The sequence below is a fragment of the Melanerpes formicivorus genome, unplaced genomic scaffold, assembly GCF_026170545.1.
Source record: "Melanerpes formicivorus ecotype bairdi unplaced genomic scaffold, bMelFor1.0.p_v2 SCAF_70, whole genome shotgun sequence".
NCBI lineage: Eukaryota > Metazoa > Chordata > Aves > Piciformes > Picidae > Melanerpes > Melanerpes formicivorus.
In genome coordinates, this window is record NW_027142422.1 from 3,041,575 (window position 1) to 3,069,536 (window position 27,962).

General features: G+C 41.4%; 1 protein-coding gene across 2 annotated transcripts in view; it reads right to left on the reverse strand.

The window, feature by feature from the left end:
- TBL1X (transducin beta like 1 X-linked) overlaps positions 1–27,962 on the reverse strand; it is a 160,774-nt gene that overhangs the window by 19,251 nt on the left and 113,561 nt on the right. For both annotated transcript variants that reach the window (XM_068163172.1, XM_068163173.1), the window contains exons 4-7: positions 26,524–26,631; positions 10,737–10,882; positions 9,153–9,402; positions 2,828–2,960 (exon numbers count right to left, since the gene is read on the reverse strand). In XM_068163172.1, the coding sequence (XP_068019273.1) occupies positions 2,828–2,960; positions 9,153–9,402; positions 10,737–10,882; positions 26,524–26,581 (587 nt within the window). In that variant the 5' untranslated portion in view covers positions 26,582–26,631. The remainder of the gene's footprint in view (positions 1–2,827; positions 2,961–9,152; positions 9,403–10,736; positions 10,883–26,523; positions 26,632–27,962) is intronic.

A 27,962-nucleotide genomic window follows, 5' to 3' on the forward strand; every position in this document is an offset into this window, starting at 1 on the left:
GTTGCTGGGAGGAAAAAAAATAAAATCAAAACCAGAAGAAGTATTCCCTGCTCTGGAAAGTATTCTGATTTCTGTTGAATGATTCCGTGAACCCTGCCTTATTAGAGGACCATAGCACAAGCACAATTCAGAAGGATAGCTAATCTCCTCGGTTCACAGAAGCATTTCTATCCACATGATAAAGCAGCTCATTCCAGCATGCAAGTCATGAACACTTGAGTACTAGGTACACAGTTCTGCACTAGGGTCGGGTACTGCCAACCTCTAGGAAGGCTAGTTCTGAAAGAATTTTATTTCATGGTCTCCAGCATCAGTGTAATCATGAATCAAGGCAGACAAATGTTCATGGAATTTTCCTGGTGACACAGAATTTCCATTCCCTACCTGTCAGCACATAGATTGAAACAGCTGCAGCTCCGTAAAGAAATTTACCAGACAGTGATTGAACCTTAAGATGTCTATCTCAAGCTACCAGTCTCACAATCACTGGTATTTCGATATGCAGGATTGCAAAGGCACATTTAACACTTCTAGCTCAAACAGGTTAGATTTATTACTCTATGTAAAAAGATATTATTGAAAGCATAAAGGGAAGAGAAGTCCTCCTCATAATTTACACACTTAACTTTTCCTTAGTAAAGTAGGTCTCTTAAAGTAAGTGCTTATGCTTCCTAGGCAGACAGTAAAGGGAAGTGCCTCAGAGGTATCCAGAGGGAGATCTCTGTCCCATTCATTCTACAGCACTGCTCCCTGCAATGGTAGACAGTCATGCTTTCGATAGCCTTTATTGGCATCCTCCTCTTTAAGGGTTATGGGTGTGGTGGAAGAGGAAGAGCACCTGCAGAATACATTTCTTCTGGCTACTTGATCAGGGAGATTTCTGCCTCCACTGCTGCTTGGTTTTTTTGAAAAACCCCTAAAGCTTAGCAGAGTCCAGAGCATGTACTCCCGTGCTCACCTTCACAGCCTCAGCAACTACAGCAATCGAGCAGATGGCATGTCGAACACCAAAACTCCTTTCTGTCACTGGGATACATCTGGAAACCAATGCTCCAGTTTGGGGTAATTCATTCTACAACTTCCTTCACACAGTTTGTGTCAGATTAGGTTGTGAACCTACATTAGTCTTTTGGTGCTTGAAGACTACATCAGGCTGCTGTCTAAACTGCCGCTCACTGTCAGAGAAATTTGCTGCTTGTATAACAAGGCCTGAAGGAAATACTTCGTCACCGAGTGAGCAAAAGTGTTACTTCCTTTATTTAACAGTTAAGTTTTTGTAAGTATTTTTTAAGAAGACAAGAGATACAGTCAGGCAGATAGGAAACCAGAAGAAAACTAAGTACTGGGCAGCACAATGTGGCTATTACAGAATCTAACAATTTGGTGCTCATGTATCAGATGAACTGCAGCTTTCTTTGCTGGAGGATTACTTTGTGAAGGACAAACAGAACTGCAGGACACTATAGATCTCAGGGAATTTCTCCCCCTTGTTTAATTGGTGCTGTCACACATAGTTTACCTGTAGATGACAGCTTGCAATATTATTATACCATACATCTCAAAAGCCTCTTTGTGCAGTGGCAAGCGTCACTAGGCTGTCTGCCTTTGGTTTCATTTTCCTGGGCATTCTATGCCATTCCAGTCATGCAAGCTTCATCAGGCACTCACTCCTGCATTACCTGAAGGCTGACTGCATTGCATGCTTTGTTTTTTATGAGAGGCTAAAATCTGATCACGTGTATATGGACCTAAGTTATTTGCATTTCTGCTGCCTGAGATACAGCACGTGGCAGTACTGTCTAATCACGCCTGTTACTTGTCTCCAAATCACTACCGAAGCTCAGGAACGAGCGATTTCACTCAAGGTAAAGCTTAATTCAGGGGAATAGCGAGAGGCTACTCTGCTGTTTTAGACATCCAACTAATGGTTCAGATTAGCACCCTCCAGGTTTACCTGAAGCGGTGTAAGATATCACTGTTCCTGGGATCCATCTACCAGCATTTAGCATCCTGCAGCAAAGTTAAACACCTGCCGGTTCCTCAGTCGCTGCAGTACGTCTTTGAGTTTATCAAATGGTTTGCTATTCAAACCACACACTAGGACTGTGAACCACAGATCCTAGGGATGCATCTCAGTGTGGCAAACACTGGAAGAGAGGTGAGTGAGATACTGGGAAGCAGTCACCACACCAGTGCTAGAGCAAAGAGGTGAGGTCTGAGCACCTATACTTAGGAATCTTAACTCCCTATGTAATGAGTTGAGAGATGTGTGTACCTGCAGAGCAACAGAGTGCTTGAGCAGATACCTAATTTCAGCTGGGCAGATACTCTCCAGAATAAAGCAGCATCTTCACTTCATCTCAGGCGCCACCAGGTGTCCCTAAAGAGTAATTCTGTATGGTATCCTCTCTCACCACTGATTTTCCCCCAGATCGTATTGTGGGTGGGCTAACTGATCACCTGCAGGCTGTGATCCATAGCATTCAAATGAATACCACAACAGATAAATTTACTGTTAAAAATTATATTGTTTAGGGGGACAGGATTAAAGGAAGTCTATTGTAGCAATCATACAGTCCCTTCATCTGATCTCAAGACAGCCTATGAAATTCCCCAGCCTCAAATGGTCACAAATGTGTAAACGTTTCACATTCTGTGCTACCTTATAATTACTTAACTGCTACATAGGTAGAATACTGCTGGAAAAAACAGCTGCAGACTGAAAAACAGTGAGGAGAATACTCATTCGTCTTTACTATACACTTGAAAGTTCTTGCATCTCTAAATACACTATAATTGCAGCAGCTGTTTTCAGTCACGGTCTTACCCAGATGCCAGCAGGTCACTGACAGGGTTCCAGGCACAGATGAACACCTCTGATTCGTGGCCCCGAAGGACTGTTGCTTTGTTAGGAGGAATTTCAACATCCCCATCAATTTCCATTGGCTTTGAATGATTATCTGTAAGGAGATACATCAGAAAAAGTAGTTTGCAAGATGCTGTTAGGTCTGCTTAAAAAACAAGCTGGCCACCCATGGTCTGAAGCTTACACCCACATATACATTACAAAAAATAATCTCTATTGTGCCAATGACCATATTACTCTGTCTTTCCCCTGTGATGATTCAAAGTTATGATATGTAAAACTTTCCAAACCATTATGTATAAATGAACATAGCTTTTCTTCAAAACCCAGCATTACTTTCAGGGTATACATCTGTAGCTATATAGAGAGAGAGGCATTTAAGCTGGCTTCATTAAAAATGACATACAGGTTTACTGAAATAGCAGATTACCATATCTGAGAAAAGCTGTTCTTTTAAAACTGCAGCACACAGCACACCTGTTTTCTTACAGTGTCTGCAGGTCATGTGTGCTATTCACAGACAGCATACTGAATAAGGGCTTCGTTCCTAGAGTATGGCAGGGAAACGGTGAGTCATCGCCTTCTCAAGGACTGTGTTGTTATATATACACAAAGGAATCATCTGACACACAGATGCACTTAACCTGTTCCGGGTTCTTTAGACTGCAATCTAAGTAACTTTATTTTATAAAGCTATTTTATTTCCTTATGGAAAAAAGTGCATTAAAAATGATTAATTTCTCTTAGCGGGGCAATTAATTCAAATTTGCATCATGAGCAGTGTTTTCACTCCAGACTTTCATTGCTTCAATCTAAATCTTCATCACTGTCTGGCAGCAAAGACAACGAGACAGCAAACAAGAACAGGTAGTACACTCAAGCCACAGACAGCAGATGTTACACACCGAGGCCAGGCCCATTTCACAGATAACAACACATCTAAGAGCTGGCAGGCTGGGGGAAAGGCAGCCTGACGTGATCTAATCGATGCCTTGGCCAGCTGATTTGCTCTGATCAGAACTCAAGCTCTCTTTCTGAGTTTAGTCTTTTAGTCAGTCACTCTTTAGTCACATAGGGAGATCCATAGGTGCTCAAGTGCAATGATTATGCTCCTTCCCTGCCACGTTTGTGGCATTTAAAATCAACCATCTGTCCCGCAGGCTCTGTGACCCACAACACAGACTCTGACACTGCACAACTGCCATCAGAAGGAAGATCTCTGAATTTTTACTCTTGCTCAGGGTTTAAAATACCCAGTTTTGCTCTAATTTATGCTGAGTCACACAAGTAGCACTTCTCATAGGTACCCTATTAACTGTGTCTGTGCCATACCTATGCCATAGACAGAAAGGAATGGAACTCACATGCAATCCAACGAGTTGTATAGCACTGAGTATCAGAAATAGAAACCAGTAAATTAGCAACAGTTTCACAGCTCACATTTCTAATTCCAAATATCTATTTTTAAACTACACTTATTAATACCTATGGCCCTGTTGCAAGACAAGACTTATTACAAATACCTAGCTGAAAATCAACACCTATGCTGAGTCCCCATGTTATATATATTCCTTCATAGTTCCCTCTGTATATAACTACTAAAATTAATATTGCCAAGATATACCAGTACTTAAGGTTCAGCTTGACACTGGCAGCTGGGGACTTTGATATGATATTCTGAGTAATCAGGACAATGAAGTGCAAAGCACTGTTAAAACCCACCAGAAGATAAAAGTCTAGAACTCCCTTTGTCTGCACAGCACTGAATCAGGTTTAAAGCGTATTTTCATGAGAAACAGTATTATAGTAATGGCCATGCATAAACCCATGTCCTGCTCACAGCATGAATTAGAAGCTGGGGGATAAAATTCAAGATCTTTCAAGGTTTTTAATTTGAAAAATTTAAATTTAGATGTTACTCTTACCACATTTGATCCTACTGTTACCTGCCTGGCTCTAGAGGCAGAGCTGCTTTCCACTCTCAAAACCAAATGATAGCTTGCAAGCAGTGTTACTACAAGGTCCCAGAGTCACGAGATGCTGTTAAGAGCAAGGCCATCAAATACTTAGAAATACTTTCTGTTTGTACAGGGCCAGATGGAGGAACCTGGATACACACTATGAATGTTATCAACTGCTGTGAGAAAACCCACAAGCAGTCCTGTAGTGAAAGAAACCCAAATCGCCTGATGCCTGCATTACTACATGCAAGACTGACTGGTCTCTGGGGGCAACCAAACACTTGCAGGATTATTTTCTACTGTCTTCCAGTAATGATTCTGATGCTACAGCTTTTGGTGATTCAGGAGAAAAGAGAGGGCAAGAAAGGAGTCTTTCAGAAATTGGTCACAAATATTCACATTATATGCACTTCTTTCCTGCACTCAGCAGCCAGGAACATCCATATTTAGACTGCTGTTGTCAAGCACAAAACTTAAAATGCCCCACTGAACAAGCACAACAGCTCATGCTTCTGCAACACTGCTTCAGGTGCTCCACAAATTCCAACAGGCACTAGCCATATTAAGTGGATATGATCAGGAAAACAAAACCTGCAGAAACCACACAAAATGGCACAAAGTGGCATCCTGGTAAAAATGCTGAGCTCCTTTCACAGCATGAGTTCTTGTAAGCCCTGGCCTCATCTGAAAATGTGTCTGTCCTATGGCTGCAGCTGCAACATGTGGATGGGGAATGGCTGCAGCAATCAGCAAGAACAGGCCTTTTTTAAAAAAGAGCAGAAAACTCTCCTTTGCACAAAGAATACCTCTGAGGGGGTCTCCAAGAGAGAGGGCAGTTCTCTCAAATGCAACAGACTCTCGTAGGTGCAAAGGCATTTGGTCAAGCACTGGAGCAGGCTGCCCAGGTAAGCGGTGGAGTTGCCATCCCTGGAGGTGTTTACAAAACACCTAAGTGTGGCACTATGGGGCATGGTTTAGTGGGCATGGTGGTGTTGTGTTGATGGTTGGATTTGATGGTATTAGAGGTCTTTTCCAACCTGAATGATTCTATGAAAACTTTAGTCAGCAGGTCACATATTGGAGAACTCTGCCCAGATGTTAACACAAACCATTTTATAAAGGATAGACGATCTTCATTTAAGTCTATGCTATATTCTCCTGTTTATTTCCCTTTAATTTTACAAATCCCAAATCACTGGAAATTAAGTCATGTTTCCCCAGACTATTATGATTAAGTTCTAAATATATATACAATTCTAACCTAGCAGTGACTCTCTTGCTATTGCCTCCAGGTTAGAAAAGAAGTATTTTTAAGATCATCCCAGTCTGAACCCTGTCTCTTCTGGGTAATTTTTTTTTCACTTAAATCTCTGACAGGCCTTTCACCCAAGTTGTTCTTTATGGCTGTAGTTGTAATAAAAGAATTGAACTCAAGTCTTTTTTCCAAAGCTTTATTTTCTCGAGCCCAAGCCAATCCTTGCAAATATAATGGAACAAATGAGACTAAAAATATCTGAGTTGGAAAACAATCCAAAGTTTTGCTCAATTTCTACATGCTGATTTTTTTTCCTACTAATTTTCCATGTGTCTCAAAACTGAATACACTACCCAGGAATCAGCATGAGAAAGCAGTGATTTTATTTATTTAGTATTTGAATCTGCACCTCAAACTGTTGTTATTGTTAGACTGTTTTCTGTCTCTTCTTCTTAAATCAAATCACCTATGATATCGTGCTGGTAAGACCACATGCAGAAATACAAGAAATACAGCCACTCTTTTTTCGGGAGGATGTGCAGTGTCAGGGAGAGCTTCATGTCATAATAAACACAAACCAGATAACTTGCCAAAGACACCTGTTTCCCCTACCCCACCTTTTTATGACAGGTTGATATATGGCTGACTTCCAGTTCATGACTAAGGGCTAGCACACTATTCACACCCCTCTTAGTACATGCCTATTATGTGGAATCCAGCAACAGTGAAAATGAAAGTTTGGGAAGTTCTCACACCTTTTGTATGAGCAGTCCTTTCTATCCAGCAGGTCTCACAGCTTTCACCTTGCCCATCCTACATCCTATCCTAAACTTCTGTCCTATCCATCCTAAACCATCTGTCCTTATCTAAGCTCTTGACAGATCTTTCATCTTAGGCTATCCTAAGCAGACTCTCTGAACGTGGTGACAAGGGAAAAGCTGAGGTTGGATATACAGTTTGCCCTGTGTAAGCAATGCAAAGGAAGGATATGATCCTTTTGTAATGTCATGATGCAACTACTGTTTAATTTCACCACAAAAGAGTACAATAGTAAGAGTGTTAATCAGACCCCTGCTGTAAACTGCCAGCTAGCTACGCGAGTCTTTAATTCTAGTGGTTTCTGAGAGTTAAGGGGGCAGATCTCTTGGACTTTGGTTAAACAGGCCTGTGCAAGGGCAAGAGTGGCAGTTTTGCACTTCTGTATACATGTCCCATGTATAGTCCTCATACATGGTTGTGCTACACTACCTTGGTGATACCCTCCCCATGTCCCAGACAGAAAAGTTGCAGCCTTCTGAATGTGAGAGAGGCACACAAATCAGTCAGCTGTCCCTCAATTTCTCATCAGCTCCTCTCCACAGCCTTTTCCTTAAGCTGCTGAGCTCATGTCTTCACCCAGGATGACCGACTAGCACAACAGTGGCTGCCAGCAACAGATGTCAGCTGGCCAACAATTTCGAGGGCTTTCTGCCTCTCCATCGCCATTGCTCAGTTAACTTGTCTGTCTGGTAGGTTGCCTAGGTTAGCCAGGGTAATGCTTTGAAATTCACTGTCTGGTTGAGTATCTCATTCCTTGATACATATCCTACCTCTGTGGCATTTTACTGGATAGCACTGCGTCATGTTCTTGCATCCAGCTCCAAACAGAGCTACTGCCTGACATTAAGTCATGCAGGACTTCTCCACTTCAACATCCCAAGTGAAGTCTACAAGTGTTTGTGAAAATCATTCTGGTAAGAACAGCTGTGAGAATTAGCAATCCACAGTCTAAAAATAGGTTAATATTTTCAGACTTTCCATTATTTTTTTTTTTTACAACTGCTTTCTCAGATGAAAACTGTAATTTAAATCATTGCAGTTTTATTGGGGAGAAACTATCCCCTGCAATTGCAATTTTCTGAAGAAAAATCTGTTTTGGAAGCATTTTTCTCACTAACTCACTGAGGTATCTACTCAGATCAAAGAGAAGACAGACACTGATAAAGGTATCTGTACTACAGAACAAATAAAATCTGTTACATGACTACAGTGCTGACCTGTCACTTGCCTAAGCTCAAGAACTTTTGAGGCTTCCTACAAAACCTGTCATGCACATTCCCCCAGAACTTTCTCAAAAGGCAATCAGGCATAAGGTCTCATTTCAGAAGTTAGCCAGTGCCCTAATATGGTTTGTGCACAGAAACCAGGATCATTAATTTTATCTGCCTGACAATGTTAATGAAGTTGTAAAGATGGAAGTTACACAAGCAGGTATGTCCACTACTTGCTTTGTATGTCTGTCTTTAGATGTCTAAGATACGAGTCTCCTGTTGTCACCAATAAACAGAGGTGAATTCAGACCTCTTGAGAACTGACTGTTCCCACAGTCAAAGGATATCTTGGGAAGGTATGACCTTCAATTAGATACCTGCAGTGGACTGTATGACTAAGCATGTGCTAGTAAATAAAAAGGTGAGGAACTCTGTGCCTTTAAGACAGGCTGGCTTCATTCAGGCTGTCTGCTGGGAATGGCCCTTGGCACATATGACTCCGCATCCTGTGCTTGGCCATGCTGCACAAGAGTGGATACCTGCTACAGGACAAACTGTGACAAGGCTATGGATGATCACAGGATAGTTAGCACTCAAGCATATGTTCTGGCCACACTCCATTTACACAGATACAGCTTGTAGGTTCTAGCTTCTCAACCTAGTCTCTCTCCTAGCCTGGCCAAAATGACCAATGGTGGCTACAGCTTGTCTCAGCTTTTATCAAGCATCTAAAAGCAGCTGTGATGCTGATAATATAAATGATGTCTGGATAGCTGGCTCCAAGCAGAGAAAGACAGCATCTTCACCTAGTAATTCTGAAGATATCTTCAGTTGATGGATTTTGAGAGAACAGCAGTAAAACACACCACTGTGATGTGAAACATGACTTTTTCTCAAGCAGCCTTTCTAGAATGACCTGGCCCCCCTGAAATGATTGCCTTGGGTTCTGTATGCAGCCCTGCAGACAGCAAGTAAGTGCACAAACGTTACTGAAACTCCAACTGCCCAGTCGCGGCAAGCAGCCGCAGGGATTGGCTTACTTATTGCATGTGCCCCATTCTCCTCTCCATTCACAGTGGCTTCTCCGTTCTTTGGTGTGTTCTGCTGGGAAACAGCAGTTGTCGTTGCCGCCGCCGTGGCTGTGGTTGCTGCCGCCGCTGCCGCCGCACTGGCTTGCTGCTGCGCGAGTTTCTCTCTGAAAGCCTGCTGCCGGGTCTGAACAACATCAGGCATCACCGCGTCGATCAGAGACAGGGATTCTATTGGCCTGCCGTCAAACACTGTACCATCCTGCGGGGAAGAGGAGCAGAAGCGCAGCTGCAAGTTTAGGATCTTCACCTTTGACGTCAGCAAAGAGCTAATGATATAAAGAAACAAAACTGGGTCGTGTGAAGACACTGCGCTTGGGCGTAGCCAACGGTGCCACAGTACTACGGATCTCTTGCAGATTCATCATGGCTCCACTTCAAAATCTGTTTGGTGAATAAGTAATGTGCTGGAATTTTATAGAAAATGCAGGCATATAAACTCCTCAGAGATTAAAGGAAAATACGCTGTGTAAAAGCAACAAAAAAAGTCTTCCTAAGACTGGCTTATTACAACTGCATCAAAGAGTAGCTTGGCAGGAATGTCAAATGTCATTGCCCCATTGGAAAAACAATGCATACACAACTCAAACACACTACTGAGTCATAAAAAGGAAACCTCACAGAACACTAGTGACAAAAACAAATGAGTATCCAAACTACACACAGCAAGGAACACAACCTTTTCCCTATTTAATATTCCTTTGTTCTCATCCATGCTGTTCACATGCCACATTCAGCAATACCTTTTTGTGCATTAATATTTATTACAGATCTCAGTCAATTATGAATACCTATGGTAAATATTTTGCAATGCAGTGCTTGCTTATCTGTCATGCTTCACTCCCTCTCAAAGCATCATGCCTTTAAGGCTGGCAGGCAAAAATGCTGCCTTCTCCCACATGCCCTCTTTGTTATCCCTGGCAGTTCAATGAGAACAGAGGCACTTTGTGGCTGCTTGTACAATCCCCAAAGAAAACCAGTGCCCCAGCCAGGGTTAGAATTTACACACAACTATTTTGCCTTCTACATGAGAGGACGATGCCTGGTTATACGATCTGAGCAAAGTCGCTGAAAGAAGATAGTGAAATCTCTCCAGTGACCTCTGTGGATTTCTGATCAGGCTTCTCTTGGCATGCAGGCACTGCTGCCTGGTGACACGGAATGAAGTTTCAACCCACACTGCAGGATTTTCCTGCCAAATTCTGCTGTGACCTTGTAAATGTAAGACTGCAAACACTGATGTCTCTTCCTGTTTGCTGCAAGCATCTGTGCACCTTGGATCAGTTGACTAGTGGAGTGCAAACACAAAACATCCACCCAAGCTACGCAAAAAGCCTCAATGCCACACATAAACACAGAAATACATTTCTGCCTCAGAGCTCGACAGCACTTTGCTGCAGGTGGAGTAAAGTATGAGGGACAAAATGAAAACAGCCCAAGAGAAATTGCAGAGTGCAATTGTAGAGTGCAGAGGCTGGTGGGAGGCAAGCCTCCAGTGAGCTGGTCAGCAACATGAGGGGCAATGGGGGTACTTACTTCGTTGATGCTGATCTCAGCCTCCACGTACTGGAGCCCTTTCTGGAGGATGGAGATGAGTGCAGCAGGTGGCACTAGTGTTCCATTGATGTTGGATTGGCTGATGTGGCTCTCAATACCAAAGGTGAAGGCCGAGTGGGAGAAACCTGAGAGCAGGAAAAGGAAGCCATGACATGAAATCTAAATGCTCCAGCTAGCTACACCTTCGTGGTCTAAAAATAATTCTGCTCCAAGATCAGAGCAACACGCTGCCGTGTAAGCAAAAGGATGCAGGCTGGCTGGATGGAGCCAGGGAGGTTAATCACAGCCATCCTGACCACCCTGCCACCACCCATCCCCCTCCCCTACACACTGCACATACAAGGGCTGCTGCACAGAAATGGAAATGCACGCAAAGAAAAGTAACCAGAACTCCACTAACTGAAAACAAAAACAAACACATGAAAAATAGGAACTGCCACAGGGGCAAGCCCAGCTGAACAATGCTGCTTCAAATCCTCATTTCCCTTGCTGCACCTAAGTGTTGGTGTTTGCCGAAGCTAAACTCTTAGATCCCTATCTCTGCGCAAACTGCATAAAATGAAGGCACGGATGCAGCTGACACAAGGGAGCCATTCCCTTATACTAGGGAAGATATTTCAGATCTGCTCCTTTAGTGCTGAGTACAGTATGACATGTAGAGCATTGCCATTAAAATGTGGAACAGCAGAGAGGCCTCTCCTGTAAACCTATTTGCTGAAAGTGAAGAGTAGTATCAAAAGTAATTAACTGAGATCTGCCAAGCAATGGGGGTCCAGTCCATCCTTTGACCAGAAGGCTTTCTGCTCCCTCTTTCATTTGGGTCATTGTCTGAGAAATAAGGGGTAATGAAGGTGACAGCACTGAAAATTAAAGAATCTTGGTGAACCAATTTTAAAGAGTGATGCCTTCAATGCCAGCTGGAGCTGCTCAAAACTGTTGCTGGGTAGGAAGTCAAGCACTGCAGAAGGACTGTAGGTAAGGGCAGATGCAGGAGGGGGGCAGGGGGAGCAGGATGTAGATATAAATGTAGGAACTCGTTTATCACCACACTGTCTCCAGAGCATTAATCTACCATTAAAAGCCTTGGGGAAACCACCATGCACTGTCTCAAACAGGAAGAGCCCTCACAGCCTCTACCAACTAGACAAGACCAAAAAAAAAAAAAGGAAAGATAAAAAGAAAGCATTTCTCAAATGAAAATCCTTGTGTTAAATATAGCTGTGCCTCTTCTCCTTGTCAACAGCAGTTTCATTTATAGCTCTGTCCATTGAGGGATTTCCCCCATTACCACTGCAATGTCCAATTGTGTGGGGGTTGGAGGATGGGATTTTGGGCTTGTTCCACAGGAATGCTTTCTATCTCTCTCTCAATTTGTTTTCAAGACCCTTTTTGCACCTAGCTCAATTATGATCATAGATAGATAGCAAAAACAAGCTGAGAAAGAAAATGCCTCCCACATTTGAAACTGAGGTATGTATTTCTCTGTGATTCTCTCCACCCACACATTTTATTCTTTTTCACTGCTTCCCTTCCTGGTAGCAGCCTCTATCTTCTCACTTCCTGACCCTGCCTTCTCTTCCTGGTGCTCCTCCAGTTTTGGGGGATGCTTGGGACACTTTTTTAGGAAGCAGTAGGTCCAACTATGAGCAGAATTATGTAGGATTACAAGACACAAAAATAAAGCACAGGAAAAAAACACCTGCAACTCAGAGTATCATTTTTCTAATTGCTGGTCCAATTCTTATCCCGTACTGCTCTTTACATCCTGGACCGGTTTAAGAGCTGCTGTACCTCTTGCTATATCCAAAACAGACTGTAAAATCTGCAGAGCAGTGTTTTCCCCTTGTTTTCAGTTTTGTAGGACAACTAAGCACATTACTGGACACCACAATGAGGAAGAAATCAAGCACTGAGCATACACAGCCTGAGTCTGAGATCCAGGGCTTGATCATCGAACACTGAAATCTCCGTGCATACAGAAACACATGGTATGCAATTAACCAGAATTAGAGAGTCAGATATGACTTAATTTATATTTATGTGTATTTAAATTAATCAAGAACAGAAGTAACAATACCTTCTCAAAAAGGAATGGACTTTAAAATGCATGACAGATAACTCATCAAATCTACTTAAGAGTGGAGAAGAATGGGAAAACTAAGCTGTTGTCCAGAACCTCTGAAGCTGACTGCTAAAAAAGCCAGCAGCTAGCTTGTGAGTCAGCAGCTCAGGAAACTGTAATATGGTCTCTGATTCAATGAAAAGGACAATGGCATAAAAATGGCAGCCAACAAGCATCAATAGAAAAGGAAGAGAAATGGAAAATCATTTACTGGGGATCCACAGTAAGCTTAATTGTAACTATGACTTCATACCTCTCATTATTGGGTTTGGTATTTTGCAGATGTTTTAGTTTGCTGCTGGCACATCTCAGGCCCCACCTTTGCCAGAAGGCAAGTAGCAGTGCCACACATCTAACCTCTTTGTCTGCAAAGAGCAACACATCTCACCTTGCTGCCCCTGTGAGAAGTGACTCCTTAGCACAAAATCCAGTTGTTATTGCAATGAATCTTATTTTACTGTTTCTCTCAATGCTAAGAAACTATCACCAGAGCACCTATTAGATGAGGAAACACAAAACTTCTGCCTATGCTGCCACTGAAGAGCAATGTCAGTCACCTCCAGCAGTTGGGACAAACTTTACTAAAATCTACTTTGATAAGACACAAATAATGAAAGTAAAGGCATGAGGCTGCTCAAATGGGTGCTGTTGGGCACCCCATCCCTCATAAGAATCCTCCCATACAATTGTAATTAAAAGAAAAACACAACAGAAACAAGTTAACCAGCCCACCAACTAATTACTGCCTGATCTCCTGTACCACCATAGCATTTATATAAGGCTCACAGATACAGTAACAAAGTCCTGAATGAAGCTGAACATGTCAAGCTTCTGACAATGCTGAAGAATCAATCGAGCGTTGCTTTTACAGTTATCAGTCGTCATTGGCTCTCTTTGGGGCTCTCCATGTCAGGACACTGAACTACACAGCAGTGCTGCAACCCTACGCTTTGGTCTTACAAAAAGGTGATTCCCCTTAAACGAAGGTAAGACTCAAAAAAAGTTGGCTTGTGTTACAAATGTTACCTTGGCCCTGATCCAGAGTTCATGAAATCACACTGGGTAACACAGAGCCAGCACGCCGCCTCCAGCGAGTATGTGCAGCCTGACAAGGCAGTCAAATGAGAGCAGAAATGGGAGGCGCTTCGCGTGCAGGGATCTGAAGCAAGGATGCAGTAGAGATGACATGGAATTACAACAGATCCAAGCTCAAAATGCTGTAGTAGCAGTGAAAGGAGTGGAAGGTGCTAATCTGTGAATGCATTACTTTTCATAAATTCTGTCATTTTCTTGACTGTGATAATCGCTCCATAAACCAGCAATTTTTATTCAAACAGATCTTATTGTAGTTAATTCTTCAGGGACAGATGCACTAAAACTATGAGCTTTTAAGGTTAGACATGAACACAAAGAGGCAAAGGGAAGAGGCCATGGCCACACACTGCACTGGTTTCATACCAGTGAACTGAGCGGTCGCTTGTGCCGTGACACGTCCAGTACCCTGAACAGCATCTGTCAACAGGCTCCAGAGAGCAGCTTCCAGTTTCTATTGGCCTCAAAATAGATGGAAAAACACAAACCATTTCACTGTGCATAATCTGTAAATACTTTATCCTACATGAAAAAATATCCCAGTGAACAGTGCAAATCTTAGTAAGATCACCTTAAAGGGAGGTGACTTATCAACTGTGGAATAGTTGGCCTATAGATGTTTTACAGAGCATAAAGGAAATAATGAATGCAGAAAAAATTACTTAAATGACTCCCCCTCAACCCCCAAAATGGCTACGTGAGTGTTTCTCACTTGAAAACTGAGTGAAATTCCACACTGAGAGACTCCTGCACTTTTTTTATACTGACAGTGGTAACAGGTCCTGCTTCTGTGCTGTATCTTTTCCCACACTGAGGTGTCTGTATATACTCTTTAGTGGTATACACAGCCATTTGGGAATTCTTGCCCTAGGCAGTGCCAAAAAATGCATATGTAGGGCTGTGTTTTGCAGCATTTCATGGATGGGTTTTGCTGTAACTGCAAAAATGGAGATGATCAGGATTTTTTTTCCTGTGGCTGCTCCTTTTCCAGTTAAAATGGCCTCCTCCACCTTAAAAAGACCTGTCATTGATCATAAACCAACTAATTTTATTTAACAAACATAGTGCTGCTCTTTGTGTGTGTCTTTGATCTGCAGCAGCCATGTAGTTTTACTTGTTTACAATATGCCTGACTCACACAGAAATGCCTGTCAAGTGTAGGCAGAGGAAAGGGCACTGGGCAGCCATGTGGCCCGCAGAATGCCTTCTCCCCTCCAGAAATGTGGCTCACCTCTTCTAGGAGTGAAGGACTCTTCCTTTTAGGCATGCAGCTGGGGTGCTGCCAAGTATTCCCCATGCTAGCTCATCTGGCAATCACAGATCCAGCTGACATTCACTAAGTGCTGCTTTCATTTTGTGATCCCTTTAGCACTGTAAAAAGCAGTCTTGTTAAAACTGCAGTCTTAAACTGTAACAGCTACAGAACCTCCTGCTGCACTTGTACAGGTGGGGGAATGACAGAGGGGTCTGTGGAAGTAACAGCTTCTGAAGTGTTTTGCTCTTTGCTTGTTACTCAGATGTTACAGCGAGGACACCCCAGTTAGCAATAGCCAAGTAATCTGTTGTGTACTGTGGAAGTTTCCTGTTGTCAACTAAGTGAACAGAGTTTTCTCTGGTAACTACCATACTATTTAACTTTTTATTTCTGTTTTTTTAAACTCAGAGGTATTCAAGTTATTTGCAGAGTACTCAGTATAATTATTTGTACTTTAAGATTCTTTACTGAAACATCTTTTACTGTAGAAGAAGCAGAATAAAGAACTATGAACAACTGCCTTTCCCCCACCATCTCAGGCATCTTTATGAGCATCCTCTACCTCCACACCAAGTAGAAGTATCAACCCACCCTTATAAATCTTTGTATAACTAGTGCCCAGTGTGTCCCTCAGGCCTGCAAAATAGCAAGATTTCATATGGAGGTCGGGGTTATTGCCTTTAATTAATGTTCCTGTTGAACTCAAGCAGTCCAGACTGAGGTTTTTAAATCCAGGGATCTTAGGTTCAGCTGACAGAAATCACTAAATTAGTGATTTTATTACCTCAGTAGAAAGAGAAAAAGTAATAGATAAGGAGACAAATTATCTGGCAACCCCTTCTTTTTCTCTAACAATTTAACCATCTCCAAGTGAAAATAACCAGCACTTTAATTTTATTGACTTCTCTGATGGTGTGTTGAAAATAATCTTTTTGGAAATTCCCAATACCAGCTCTTCCGATGCCGGTCTCTGAAGTACAATGCTGTTCTCTCCTGAAGTATTTGGCAAGTACAGATACAAAAATGACCAAGGTTGTAGAAATGATTAAAACTTCTGGCTCAGCAGAACCAACCTGCAACTGCTATATCAGGATCCACAGGCAAGCTTAAGTTTTGTGGCTGCCTGATTGCCTGTTTTCTTAAGGTAGCCTCAAACCTGGCACTGCTGCTGAGACTTTCAGTGATGCAAAACTCAGGCAAGAGTAGAAGGCACATAAAAGCTGATTACATCTGTACAGGCTCTGGGGGGGAAAAAAAGGTTTGAGAGAGGAAAAGAAAGTCATCTTTATGACCATAAAGGGTATATGGGCAAAAATCCTCAGAGATTTAGACACATGAAGTAGAAACATTCCATAGTGTAATGAGTCAAAAGAAAATCACACGCATGAGGAAAAGATGTCCACGCACAGTCCCATCAGCTGCTTCACCACATTACCAAACCCAAATAACTCTCAAACTGCCTGCACAACTGCTTGCCAAAAATCACGTGCAACCAGTGGAAAACAACTTTCCAAATTTGGTGTCTGGGTCTTGCGAGTGCCATCTAAGGAAGAAGGCAAGAGGTGGTGCAATGGGGTGTTCTGAAGTAAATTAGAGCTCCACTGCAAGAGCTTAAAACTAAAGAGTGACATATGACCATTGCCAAAATAATTTCCTCCAAACATTAGTGATGTACAACCAGCACAGTTAACATTAAATTACAACTTCTGCAGGTCTAGATGTACCACTGTAGAGAAGTATCAGTAAGGGTATATTTCAATTTCTAGCTGCAAAACCAGAATCAGTTTAACTTAAAGCAACTCTATTTTCTTAATCCTGGGCCTAACACACACTAATCTAGTTCCTGAAGTAAATGACAATTTCTTGCCCTTTGCTCAAGAGAATGCAATGATTTTCTTCACTGGCAGCTGCCATTTTAGAGAATAGTATGTCTCCCTCTATAGGATACACTGAGTTAGAACTGAGAATGTAACATGGATCCCTGTCTTTGCTTCTCCTTAGTTTTCGGTCTAAATGTTATTGCATATGCATGGTCATAAAAATATGGTCATAAAATCCTAATGCACCAATTCAGAAGCTTCACTAAAAGGACACAGACTTTTCCAAAACACATTTGTTTGCAGTTAGTAAGTGTCTGGTGTCTCAAGCCCCTGATGAGAGTCTACAAAGTTTTAAAAAAGGTAGGTGAAAATCCTGCACCACATATTGTGATTCACATCAGACTGAGATTCTTCCAGCTGAGCTTTTTCTTGCTCAGTAATAGGTCCTAGAGTGCCTCTCTGGTTCTGGCAGTGTCGGCTTATTTTTGAAGACTTACCTTTGCAATTACATAAAGGGCTTAACGAGGACACAGATTAGCAATGTAAAATAGAGAGCTGCAGATGAAATGTATTTTTAGTGAAATCAGCAGAACAATAGGGCCTGCACATTTGTTTCAGGCTTAGGATTGCTGAACAATTACCATTATTTCCAGAAGGCTGGGAAATGTGTCCGGTATTACAAGCTTTTCCACAGCCCCTGAGAAACATGAGGAAAGGATCCTTAGCTGCAGCTTGTGTCGGGTGCCAAAATGATACTGTGCCTCATTACCCAAAGTTTTGTAGCTCTGATTATTCACCAATGTTAAACATTACACCCTTTTTTTCTTGGATACCTGACCTGCTGCCACGAACTCAGAGTAAATGCCTGCTACCCCAAATTATTTTCTTATGAGCCAAATAACGTCTTTGGCAAATTTAATTTCTTTTTTCAGGCTAGAAATTAGGTTGGAAAAGAACCTGAAAATGATCTTTGGATGAGTGGTACTTGACACTTGCTGTTTAAGCCTGAGGGATGCACATTAACAAAAAGAAATATGACAGAAAGCAAGCCACATGAGCGATGGAAAGAGAAACTTAAACTCTCTTGAAAAAAAGGAATGAAAGAATCCCTTTTTGTCACTGTATAAATTAAACTGACAATTGTGAACAAATGTCAGCACAGATCAGAGTTTAATGCAACTGCACACGAGGTTTGAAGTAACATACAAAGGCCTCGGCAAAAGAAAAGCATAATCTTTTCCTTCTAAATTACTGGGATGCTCTTATCTTCCAGCCCTGTCTGTGCAACCAAACATCCAAAGACACGTGTATCATTTACAGAGGAGACTTTTGCAGTCACATACACCTGACAGTTTAGTTCTGTAAGCTACGTTCTTCTATCAGTTCCAGTATACACCTCTAAGTGGTGGCAAGTAGCGACACCACGGCTGACAGCCAGTGGGGCATTCAGAAACTTCAGCATGGCAGATGGTTTCTGCTGATGTTGACTACAAAAGGTGTCCTAATACAGTTCTGCTGGTTAGGTGTGAGAAAGGGTGGTCTGTAACTCCCTACTTCAGGAAAAATAAAGTAGGGAAGAGAGTTTAAAAAAAAAAAAAAGAGCAGCAGTTTAGTAAAACCCCTTAAACATCCATGTGAGAATACACTATTGCTACTACATACACATTACGCTGGGGTGTGTGAGTTCTACACATTGTGTTACATTATACACTATGGTGCAGATGGTTTCTCATTGGACAGGGATGTTTGTTCTGAAGTGACCCTTAGGAAGCACTTTCATTTAAACCTAAAGATTTTGAGATTTCTCAAGAGTTCTTAACCAGGAGTCAATTTAACACATATCCTGCTCCTAAACCAACATCATGGCTTTATATTTATCTCAAATAATATCCAGGCTCCAGTACATCAGAGATTTGGATCATAAGCTTAGGCAGTTTTATTTTAATTGAGTAGGCTGGTGCTGAACAGGATAACAGATTATATAAACCGGGTTGCATGCCCACAAACCAGATCTATGCTAAACCGTGAGAATTAAAAATGGGAGTTGGAATCGCTCCAAAACCTTGCCATAGTACAGCTGAAAAGATGAAAGAATGCTAGCCCTTAGTCTTAGCACTGCTCCTGAATAATAAGCATCTTATGCAGAGATATGAAGTCATCTACACATCATAAATAGTCCTTTGAGGTAACAGTAAAAGAATGTTAAATATTGTCCCAGCACAGCTGTAGTAGTCTTTCTTCAGAGAGGAATTTCATCTGCTGTGAGGTACTGTACATAGCATTTCCCTTTCAAACAGGAAAATTAAGGCACAAGAAGCTTAAGGTTAGGTTTAGACATCCAGTTTTTAGATATTTCCTCAAAAAAGATGTTATTTACTCAGTAATACCTGTTTAGCACTCAAGTTACACCAGCACAAAACTGAGTGAAGAGAAACTAAGCAAATAAACAGCTCATGGAGTTTCGTCCATGAACTACTCTATACTGCAGACAGAATACATAAGAACCAAGTGACAGTGATGACACATGTGTAGACACAAATAATGCAGACAGATTGTTGCTGAAATGACACTATAGTGTTTTATCTTTGTCTGGCAGGATGTCATTTCAGGAATGTATTTTTCCTTCATTGATCCTACTATTAGAGCACAACAATGTAAGGAGTTTCAAGAGTATTCCAGTAACAAACATGTTTAACATCACCTTTATGTAGGTTCTTTATAAGATCTTTGAGGCTCTCCAGCGCTGAGCAGGAGGCTGGACTAGTTGAACATGAGCCAGCATTGTCCCCTTGTAGCTATGAAAACTATCAGTATTCTAAGCTGTGCTATGAAAAGGTCAGTGGAGGGGATCCTTGTCCTGTTCTCTACCCCGGTGAGACACGTCTGGAGTAGTGTCCACTTTTAGGCACGGTCCTACTGGATGTAGTCTAATGAAAAGACCACGGAAATTACTAATGGAGAGCATCTGGTACACAAAGGAGAGGCTGAGTGTTGAGATTGTTGGGACTGCTCAGCTTGGAGAAGGGGAAGCTCACAGGGGACTGTATCCACATGTATAAATACCTGAGGAGGGTGCAAAGAGGACAGAGCCTGGCTATTCTCAGTTTGAGGATGCTTGAGTATTAGCTGCCTAGGGAGGCTGTGGAATCTCCATCCTTCAAAACAAATGGACACAGCCCTGAGCAGCCTGCTGCAGCTGACTGCTGTGAGCAGGCAAGCAGGACTAGATGATCTCCCCAATACCCTGCCAACTTGAGCTGTTCCGATTCTATCATCTTCTCAGATACTATCTAGCCTGAACTTTCCTATGATCCTAATGAGCTAAATTGGAAGAAAACATAAAAAGCAAAATAAAAATCATCTTCAATAACACTATTGTCTTTACTGTCACACTGGACAAGTGCCTTTATTGACCAAGTGATTAGTTCTTCTAATGAGTTATTCTTAAGGTATAGATTTTAATAATTTAAGAAAACCCATGCAATGTACATTTCCCTTCTACCTAGCAGTAGCCTCCCTGCACAAAGGAGGCAGCTGGCTTTGAAGCAGATGTGAGGACCTCTATCTGACAGCACTGTATGTTGTGCTTCATCTGAATGTCACCATGTGTGTCCGATCCGTGACCATGGCACACAACTGTTCAGAATACTCTAAACGTCTCACACGCAGAAAAGTGTGGACCTCAGAGAGAAACACCACCACAGGCTTGTGTAAGCGTGGACTTGAATAAGGTACAATGTCAAAAGAAAAGAATACTGACTTCCAGTTGTTCCTTATTGCCCGAGACCTTATCCCAGCAACCTGCAGTATTTAAGTTTGCATAACCTTTCTTTGTTAAAAAGGAGAATGAGTCAAAACCAAGATATTTTCCTTCAAATGTTGTTGCATTCTTTTAAACAAATTGTACGTAGCATTGGAAAATTGTAGTTTAGTACTATTCCAACTACTAGTATCTACTTGGACAACACAAGGGTGAAATTCCAGAAGCTTCAGAATATCTGTTTGTATTTCTCAGAACTCCCAAAGGCAGAATGAGAGTAAGAGTCCTGGATGTGTTTTACAGGAAAAGCCCATGTTTGCCTAACTCTATAAGCAATTTTCTGCTGTGATTCACAAAAACATGTTGTGCTCTATGTGCCCTTGAGCCTAAGTTTAAAACCTGAGAGAAAAATTTGTCTCTTAGAAAACCAAGAAAAATCTGTCAACTGTGAACCAAACAGACTCGGGGTGACAGCAGCATGTTGGTCTACAGAAGGAAAACAGCTATGTTATTAGCTGCCTTGATTTTTATGGCTGGGAAGAAAACAAATGACAGTTCTAAAGGATGATGGTAAACCTTCCCAAGTCAGCAGCTACAAATTCCATTGACATCTTTTCAGCAGAAGCATCCAGCTTGTGCTTTTATTGTCTTGGACACTGCACAGACTGTACACTGAGGAATAGCTTATCAAGTGTATGTCATAAAACATGGAAAAATTCAAACTGAACAGTAAAAGTATGAGCAAAAATGGAAACTATTGCACAACCTTAGCTCTAGCAAGTCACTGCCAGATATCCACTAGAATAAATGCCCTACTAGAGAGCAGTAAAAGCTGCCAACAGCTGGGGGCCTGATGCTCAGGTAAGGCTTTCATACTGCAAGATGCACGGAAGTACATTGATCAATGCATCACAAATACCAAACCTGAAAAAGCCATAACAACTGAACCGACAGGTTGGGCTGGGTAGGGAAGGTAATTTGTTGTGGCATTTCGACCTATGATAGATTGTCATGCACAACAGATGGCAGCACATTTTAAATTAAAAGGTATGTGAGAGATTTGATTTCCCTTAGTTTTACCATCCCCTTCTCACCTCTTTTCAGTTTTCCTTGGAGTCCTTATTACTTCCATTGCACTGTACAGCTCTGGCCTTTATTCCAAAAGACAAACAATTACCTGCTTCTCCTTTGGGCAAGGAAAGCAGAATGGAAAAACTCTATTGTGCATTCTATATATCTATTTTAGAAACACAGCTCTTCACTGTGAAGAAAGCCAAGAGAAGGAAGATGTCAGCAGTGAATGTGGCTGCTAGCAAAATTATGCTTCTCAGGAGTCTGAAGAGGTGCACATCTTAATCAACATAACTTGATACCCAAACTGTGACTTCCTTGGTATAGCTTGTTTCACTTTTCTCAATGAACCTGCTTTGTTGCTACAGTCACAGGACGATTTTGTGTGCTCCTACCTCCACACTGATAGTGTACACATAGCCTAGGCCTGATTTCAGTAACCGAGGCAAACATTTCCATGTAAAGGTAGCCTTTGAACCAAGACAATTAAAAATAACTATAACCTAACTTTTAAAAATTAGACTCCTGAGATAATGCTTGGAAGGACTCAGCACTTTCAAGAGTTGTGCCATTTCAAATAGTGCACCAAAAAGCTCATATTCAAAAAGAAGCAAAAGGAGCATTTCAGAATGACTTTTGCATAGGAAATAAAAACCTTACACTGAAATTAGACACTCAATCTCTTCATACCTCAAAAAGGGGTGCATTCATAGTCTTGTAGTGGAAGTGATCACCCCTAGTGTGGCTGTTTAGGTTGGGTGCCTCCAAAAAAAGAAGCCACAGAGTTGAGACCTGCAGTGTCTAAAGTGGCTTGAGTAATATTTTTTCCCCTGTGCAATCTTGGCCTGTTTAGGCCTAATGCCAGGGTAAAAAGCAGGGGCAGTTCAGGCCTGGCCAGCCTGAAACCAGCCTACCAATGGTGGGGCTTAGATAAGCCTAGAAAGGCTTAGATAGGCTTTTCTAGGCATAGATAAGCCTTGGAACAGTCACTTCCATGAAGAGGCAATTATTTATACAGCTAAGCAATGACAACCTTAACTTGTCCAAGACCTGTCCTGTACTTGAGCGATTTGACTGCATTGCTTCTGGACCAGGCATCATCTCCAGCAGCAGGCAGCTCAAAGCATTCTCTCTGGCTGTATTTTTTTCAGTTAAACCACACAATCAGTCAGTATAACTCATCACGTGCCACAACTTAACATTACATTCCATCTGCAAATGTACTTGAGAGTCACGTTGTATTTCCTTCCAGGTAACTGATAAAGCAATTGAGCATTATGCTCAATTGAGCATTCCCACTAGAAGCAACCTTCAAGATTAACATTCCCCATCTCTCATCGCTTTTCAAGATGTTTCTGTTAGCCTATTTTTAATCCATTTGATAACCCTGGATTAAACTGATTTTACACACTTATTGAATTATGGTTTTAAAAACACAGTATCAACAAGACTAAATGTTGTAAAGTAGTCCAAGTGTATAATTATCAGCCCAGTTATCCCTGTCAACTTCATTTGGAATCCTGGAAAAAGCAGTATCAAGTTTGTTCAACAAGATCTATCCATCAAAACATGATGGCTGGCATTAGGGATGTCATCTCTTCGGTTTTTGTTGGAGGTATCTAGTTTCAACCTTCCAATAATTTTGCTTGACCTATAGTTACCTGGATCATCTTGTTTACCCTTTAAAAATTCTGGCACCACATTTGCTTTTTCCAGTTCACTGAAACTCCTCTTGGCATGCCAAGAATTGTTAAAAAGCAACAATAATGGTTCAGACAGTCCAACTCTTAATACTCTGCTGGGCAAGTTTTCCAATCTTTTCTACAGAATTAAGGAGAAAATGCAACTATTGAATTTAAATTGTAACTTCAGTTTTACAAAAGTTGAACTTGACTAGAATAACTTGCCAGCAATTTCATAACAAAGTGCAAGGGACCCCTCAGTATCTTTGCTGGCATTACAAAAAATCTCAAGTGCCTCTGCACCTTGCAGCCACAAAATAACTTGAAATCTACTTGGACAGTTTGCTTTTTATATAGTTGTTCCACCATATGTATTTCCTTCTGTTATTTCTCTCTTTCTCCCATCAGTTGCCTACATTTTATGGAAAATTCTGGAACTTTTACATAGTAAGATTAAAGGACAGATATCTCAGAAGAACCCTGGAGCATGTGCCCTGGGAGAAGAGGCTGAGAGCCTTGGGGATTTTTAATCCTGAGAAGACTGAAAGGGGATTTAATAAACGTTTCTAAATATCTGAGGGCTGAGGGTCACTAGGGAGGGGACAAGCTCTGCTCAATTGCACCCTGTGATGGGACAAGGGGTAATGGATACAAACTACAGCACAGGAGGTTCCAACCCAACATGAGGAGGAACTTCTTCACTGTGAGGGCCACAGAGCACTGGAACAGGATACCCAGAGAGGTTGTGGAGTCTCCTTCTCTGGAGACTTATAAGACCCATCTGGATGTGTTCCTGTGTGACCTGTACTGGATTTTATGGTCCTGCTCTGGCAGGAGAGTTGGACTCTGTGACCTCCAGAGGTCCCTTCCAACCCCTAACATACTGTGGTCTGCTGTCACATCCTATGGCATTTATACTAGCAAGTGGAAAGCCAGATTCTGTGTAACAATTTCTTATTACCCTACTTTATCTGAAAATACAGACACAAAAATTTCTTTGGGAAAACAATGATGGCATGAAAGAGGACTCAAACCAATAAATAGATTAGTGGATTCATCACTGGCTATAGCTCTTGGATGGAATTGCTAGCAAACTATCAAGCACTAAATCAATACTTAGCTTCTAGATTTCAATATGCTCAGTTGGAAGCACATTCTAATACTTCTTCAAATATTTAACTGCAAATTCTGCTCTTATATTGGTAAAATACAACAGAACACTGGAAATAGTGTTTAATGAATGCCTTTAGTATGTGTGAATTAAATAAGACAAATACTGTGGTGCTTTACATAAGGAGGTAAGAGCAGCACAACTTGCAATCGGTATGAACACTTGCATGTGAAGCCCTCCCCACAGTGGCAAAAGTGACTGCTTGTTTATGGGAGACAGACTATCTAGAAGAACGTTTTCCTGACATTGGCTGGCATCACCATCTTTGAATTTTTAAAGTTCTCTTCTGAATCACTATACAACACTGCTGATCTATCAAGAGGAATAAAAAAGACTGTCTCTTACATTCACACCAGGGAAGGTCACTGTATCAATACAATGTTATGTAGAACCACAATACAAATACGACAATGTAGAACAATCAGGATTCTCTAGGCTTTGGTTATGTGTACTTGCACACTGCTTTCATGATCAAAAACCCTTTCTGGTGGGGTGCCCAAGAGCTTATTCTTTTAAAAGATGCTTTGCCAGAACAACATTTTAGTTTGTGTTAGTTCCTGTCTTTGTTCATCTCATTGCCTGCCAGAACTAGACTATCTTTTTATAAGCTATGTGATCAGCGAGAAGAATACAATGTGAGAAAAGAGCCACACGGCCTACAGTTGGGACTCTCAAAGAACTGGTTTAGAAGACCAAATTCTGAAAAAATATTATAGAACTTCTCAATTTCAAGACATTCCTTACCTCAAGACTTAGATTCCTTGGAATGAAACAGTCTTGGATGCAGATATAAATACAAAGAACTGATCTAAGAAGTGACAGTTACTACAACCCACAGAAGCAGGTCAAACCAGTGTATTTTACCTGCTGGGATTTTGATGTCTGAGACATCTCAGGTCTGAAGAGTTTATTCCAAAGCTGGCTTCAAGTGTTCTGGTAGGAGGACGTGTATTTTTACAGACTTGTTTGTTTCAGCATATGAAACACCAAGTGTTTTTATAGTCAATTCTGCTTTGGACAACCCAGAACACAGGGTCAGTACCAAGCAAACTGGGATCCTGGCTATAAATCCTTTGTTAATATTTCTTACCTCCCTTACTATCTCTGCATGAACAGAACTTTTTCTTGACTTCTTGCAGTCAAATGTGGTAGTAAGACTAAAAAACCAAAAGAGACCCTAAAGCAAATTTTCTCTTTCAGGTTGTTTTGGGTGTTTTGAATGAAAGATAAAGTTTTCCTTTTAAAAAGAAAACCCACTATGGACTTAGTTTTCCAACATGAAAACACATAGAGGTGAACGTGAGAAGACAGAGCCACACTGACACTTGTACAGTTCAGTTTACATACATAATTGCCCTAATTAAGCTCTAAATCATCAGACGCTTACACCCCTATTTCCAGACAATATAAAACCAGTTTGGACAACCCCTCTCTACTTAAGTATCTGACAGAACTATTTCAAGTAGTTAGGCAAAAAGGTACAAAATGCACGTGCTTTGTGCCTGTGCTGCTAAAAACTGCCTGAGATGATGTAACTCTACAAAAAGATGTGTTAACACAAGGGCATTTATTTCCTTGCTTTGCCTAACCACAGTGCTTACTGTGTGGCTGCGTATGCTTGCACTTCCATTACGTTTGAGGCCACCGCTCCAAAGAAACCTGGCTTTGTGCAAGAAATATCTGTTTCTCAGCCTGAAACACTTGATGCAACATTCCTAAAGCAATACCATGCAAACCCCCATTTGCCTATTTCATCTATGACCTGAAGTTGTGAGGAAGGACAGGAAATTTACCCGATTCCTGGAGATAGCGATACACCAAGAAATTCACTTCGTCACTGGTTATGCTCATCTTAGCCCAACCTCAATATGATGAGGTTCACGAGAAGTGTGATCCACGCTCTGTTCAGAGGGAGAGAAAAGAACAGGTTTTGTTTAATCTTGACTTATTAAACTTGTTACCAAAATAGAGGTGGGAACTGTTAAGGTATTTAAAGATCTCTCAGAGTTATTAGAACTGCTACATCCTGATGCAGGGCACCCATTAAATATCGTGAATCAAGTACTCAAGCTGTGCTGTACCTTTTACTATAATTAAAGAGCAGAATTTAACACACATGAGAGAATCAGGGGGAAAGCATTTCAAGTCTTGGAAGCCTTTGCAAATGTCAACTCTTTTGCTTCTGTGGGTTTACTACAGGCTCCTTGAATACTCCTTTTTACTGTGTGAGCATTTTGTTTTCAGAACTGCTGTCAATCACAGTCACATATAAGACACCAAACCATAACCTTCTTGCCATCTGAAATGTGTCATGGTTTTCTGACCAGCACTTCCTCCACTGAAAAGATATTCTTTCCTTAACAAACCATGTTATGCAGTGAACTGAAAGTTGTCATGAAAGAGAAACAAATCTGACTTTAAGATCAGATTGCAAATATTACCACACGGGTGGGGGCGAAGAGAAAAGGCGAAATAGAGAGAACATCATAACGCCATGCGCCAACGAGGAACACAAATACCATGGCATTATATACAGTTATAATGTCTCTGCTGATTAATGCTGAACAAGAATTAAACTTCAATTATTCACTTAAGTAATCATAACCTATAGGATAACAGTTTTGCCTTACTATTTTGGGCATATACTCTGATAATAAAAATACTGCTTTGAGATGAATGTTTGAACATTTTCCATTACATCATGATGATTTGTTTCTCTTTGTGAATCTGATGTAAGTAGTTTGGCTTTAAAAGCCTAAGTACCTCTCAGACACAAACTTTGTCAGACTTGCCATACCTGTAACTAACCACGTGAAGGCCTGGCCACAGAAGCACACACAATGCTCTCGTGTACTACAAATGAAAGACTGTAGGCATGTGCTGTTTGTTTCAGTTTCCCGTATTTCAATGTCTCTTCTTGGCAAGCAGAAAGGTCTTTGTTCATTGAAAACCTCTCCAGCGATTCCTGTTGCCCAAAGCAGCACCTGCTACTGCAGGCAATGCTGACTGACTGCAAGTTTCCCCTGCTGATGATGTAAACCAGCAGGTCACTCATGACTCTAACAGATGTCTTTGCATATTTATGCAAATTAAGGTCTTTCGAAGCCTGGTAAGCCTTTTATTCTCCTGGGCTGCTCTATTTCCTCTGTGGCTTGGATGCTGGTTTTCCATAAGAAACCGTAGCATGCTAATTTGGGAAACACCTTCCTCAAGTATTTTAGTCTTTATTATT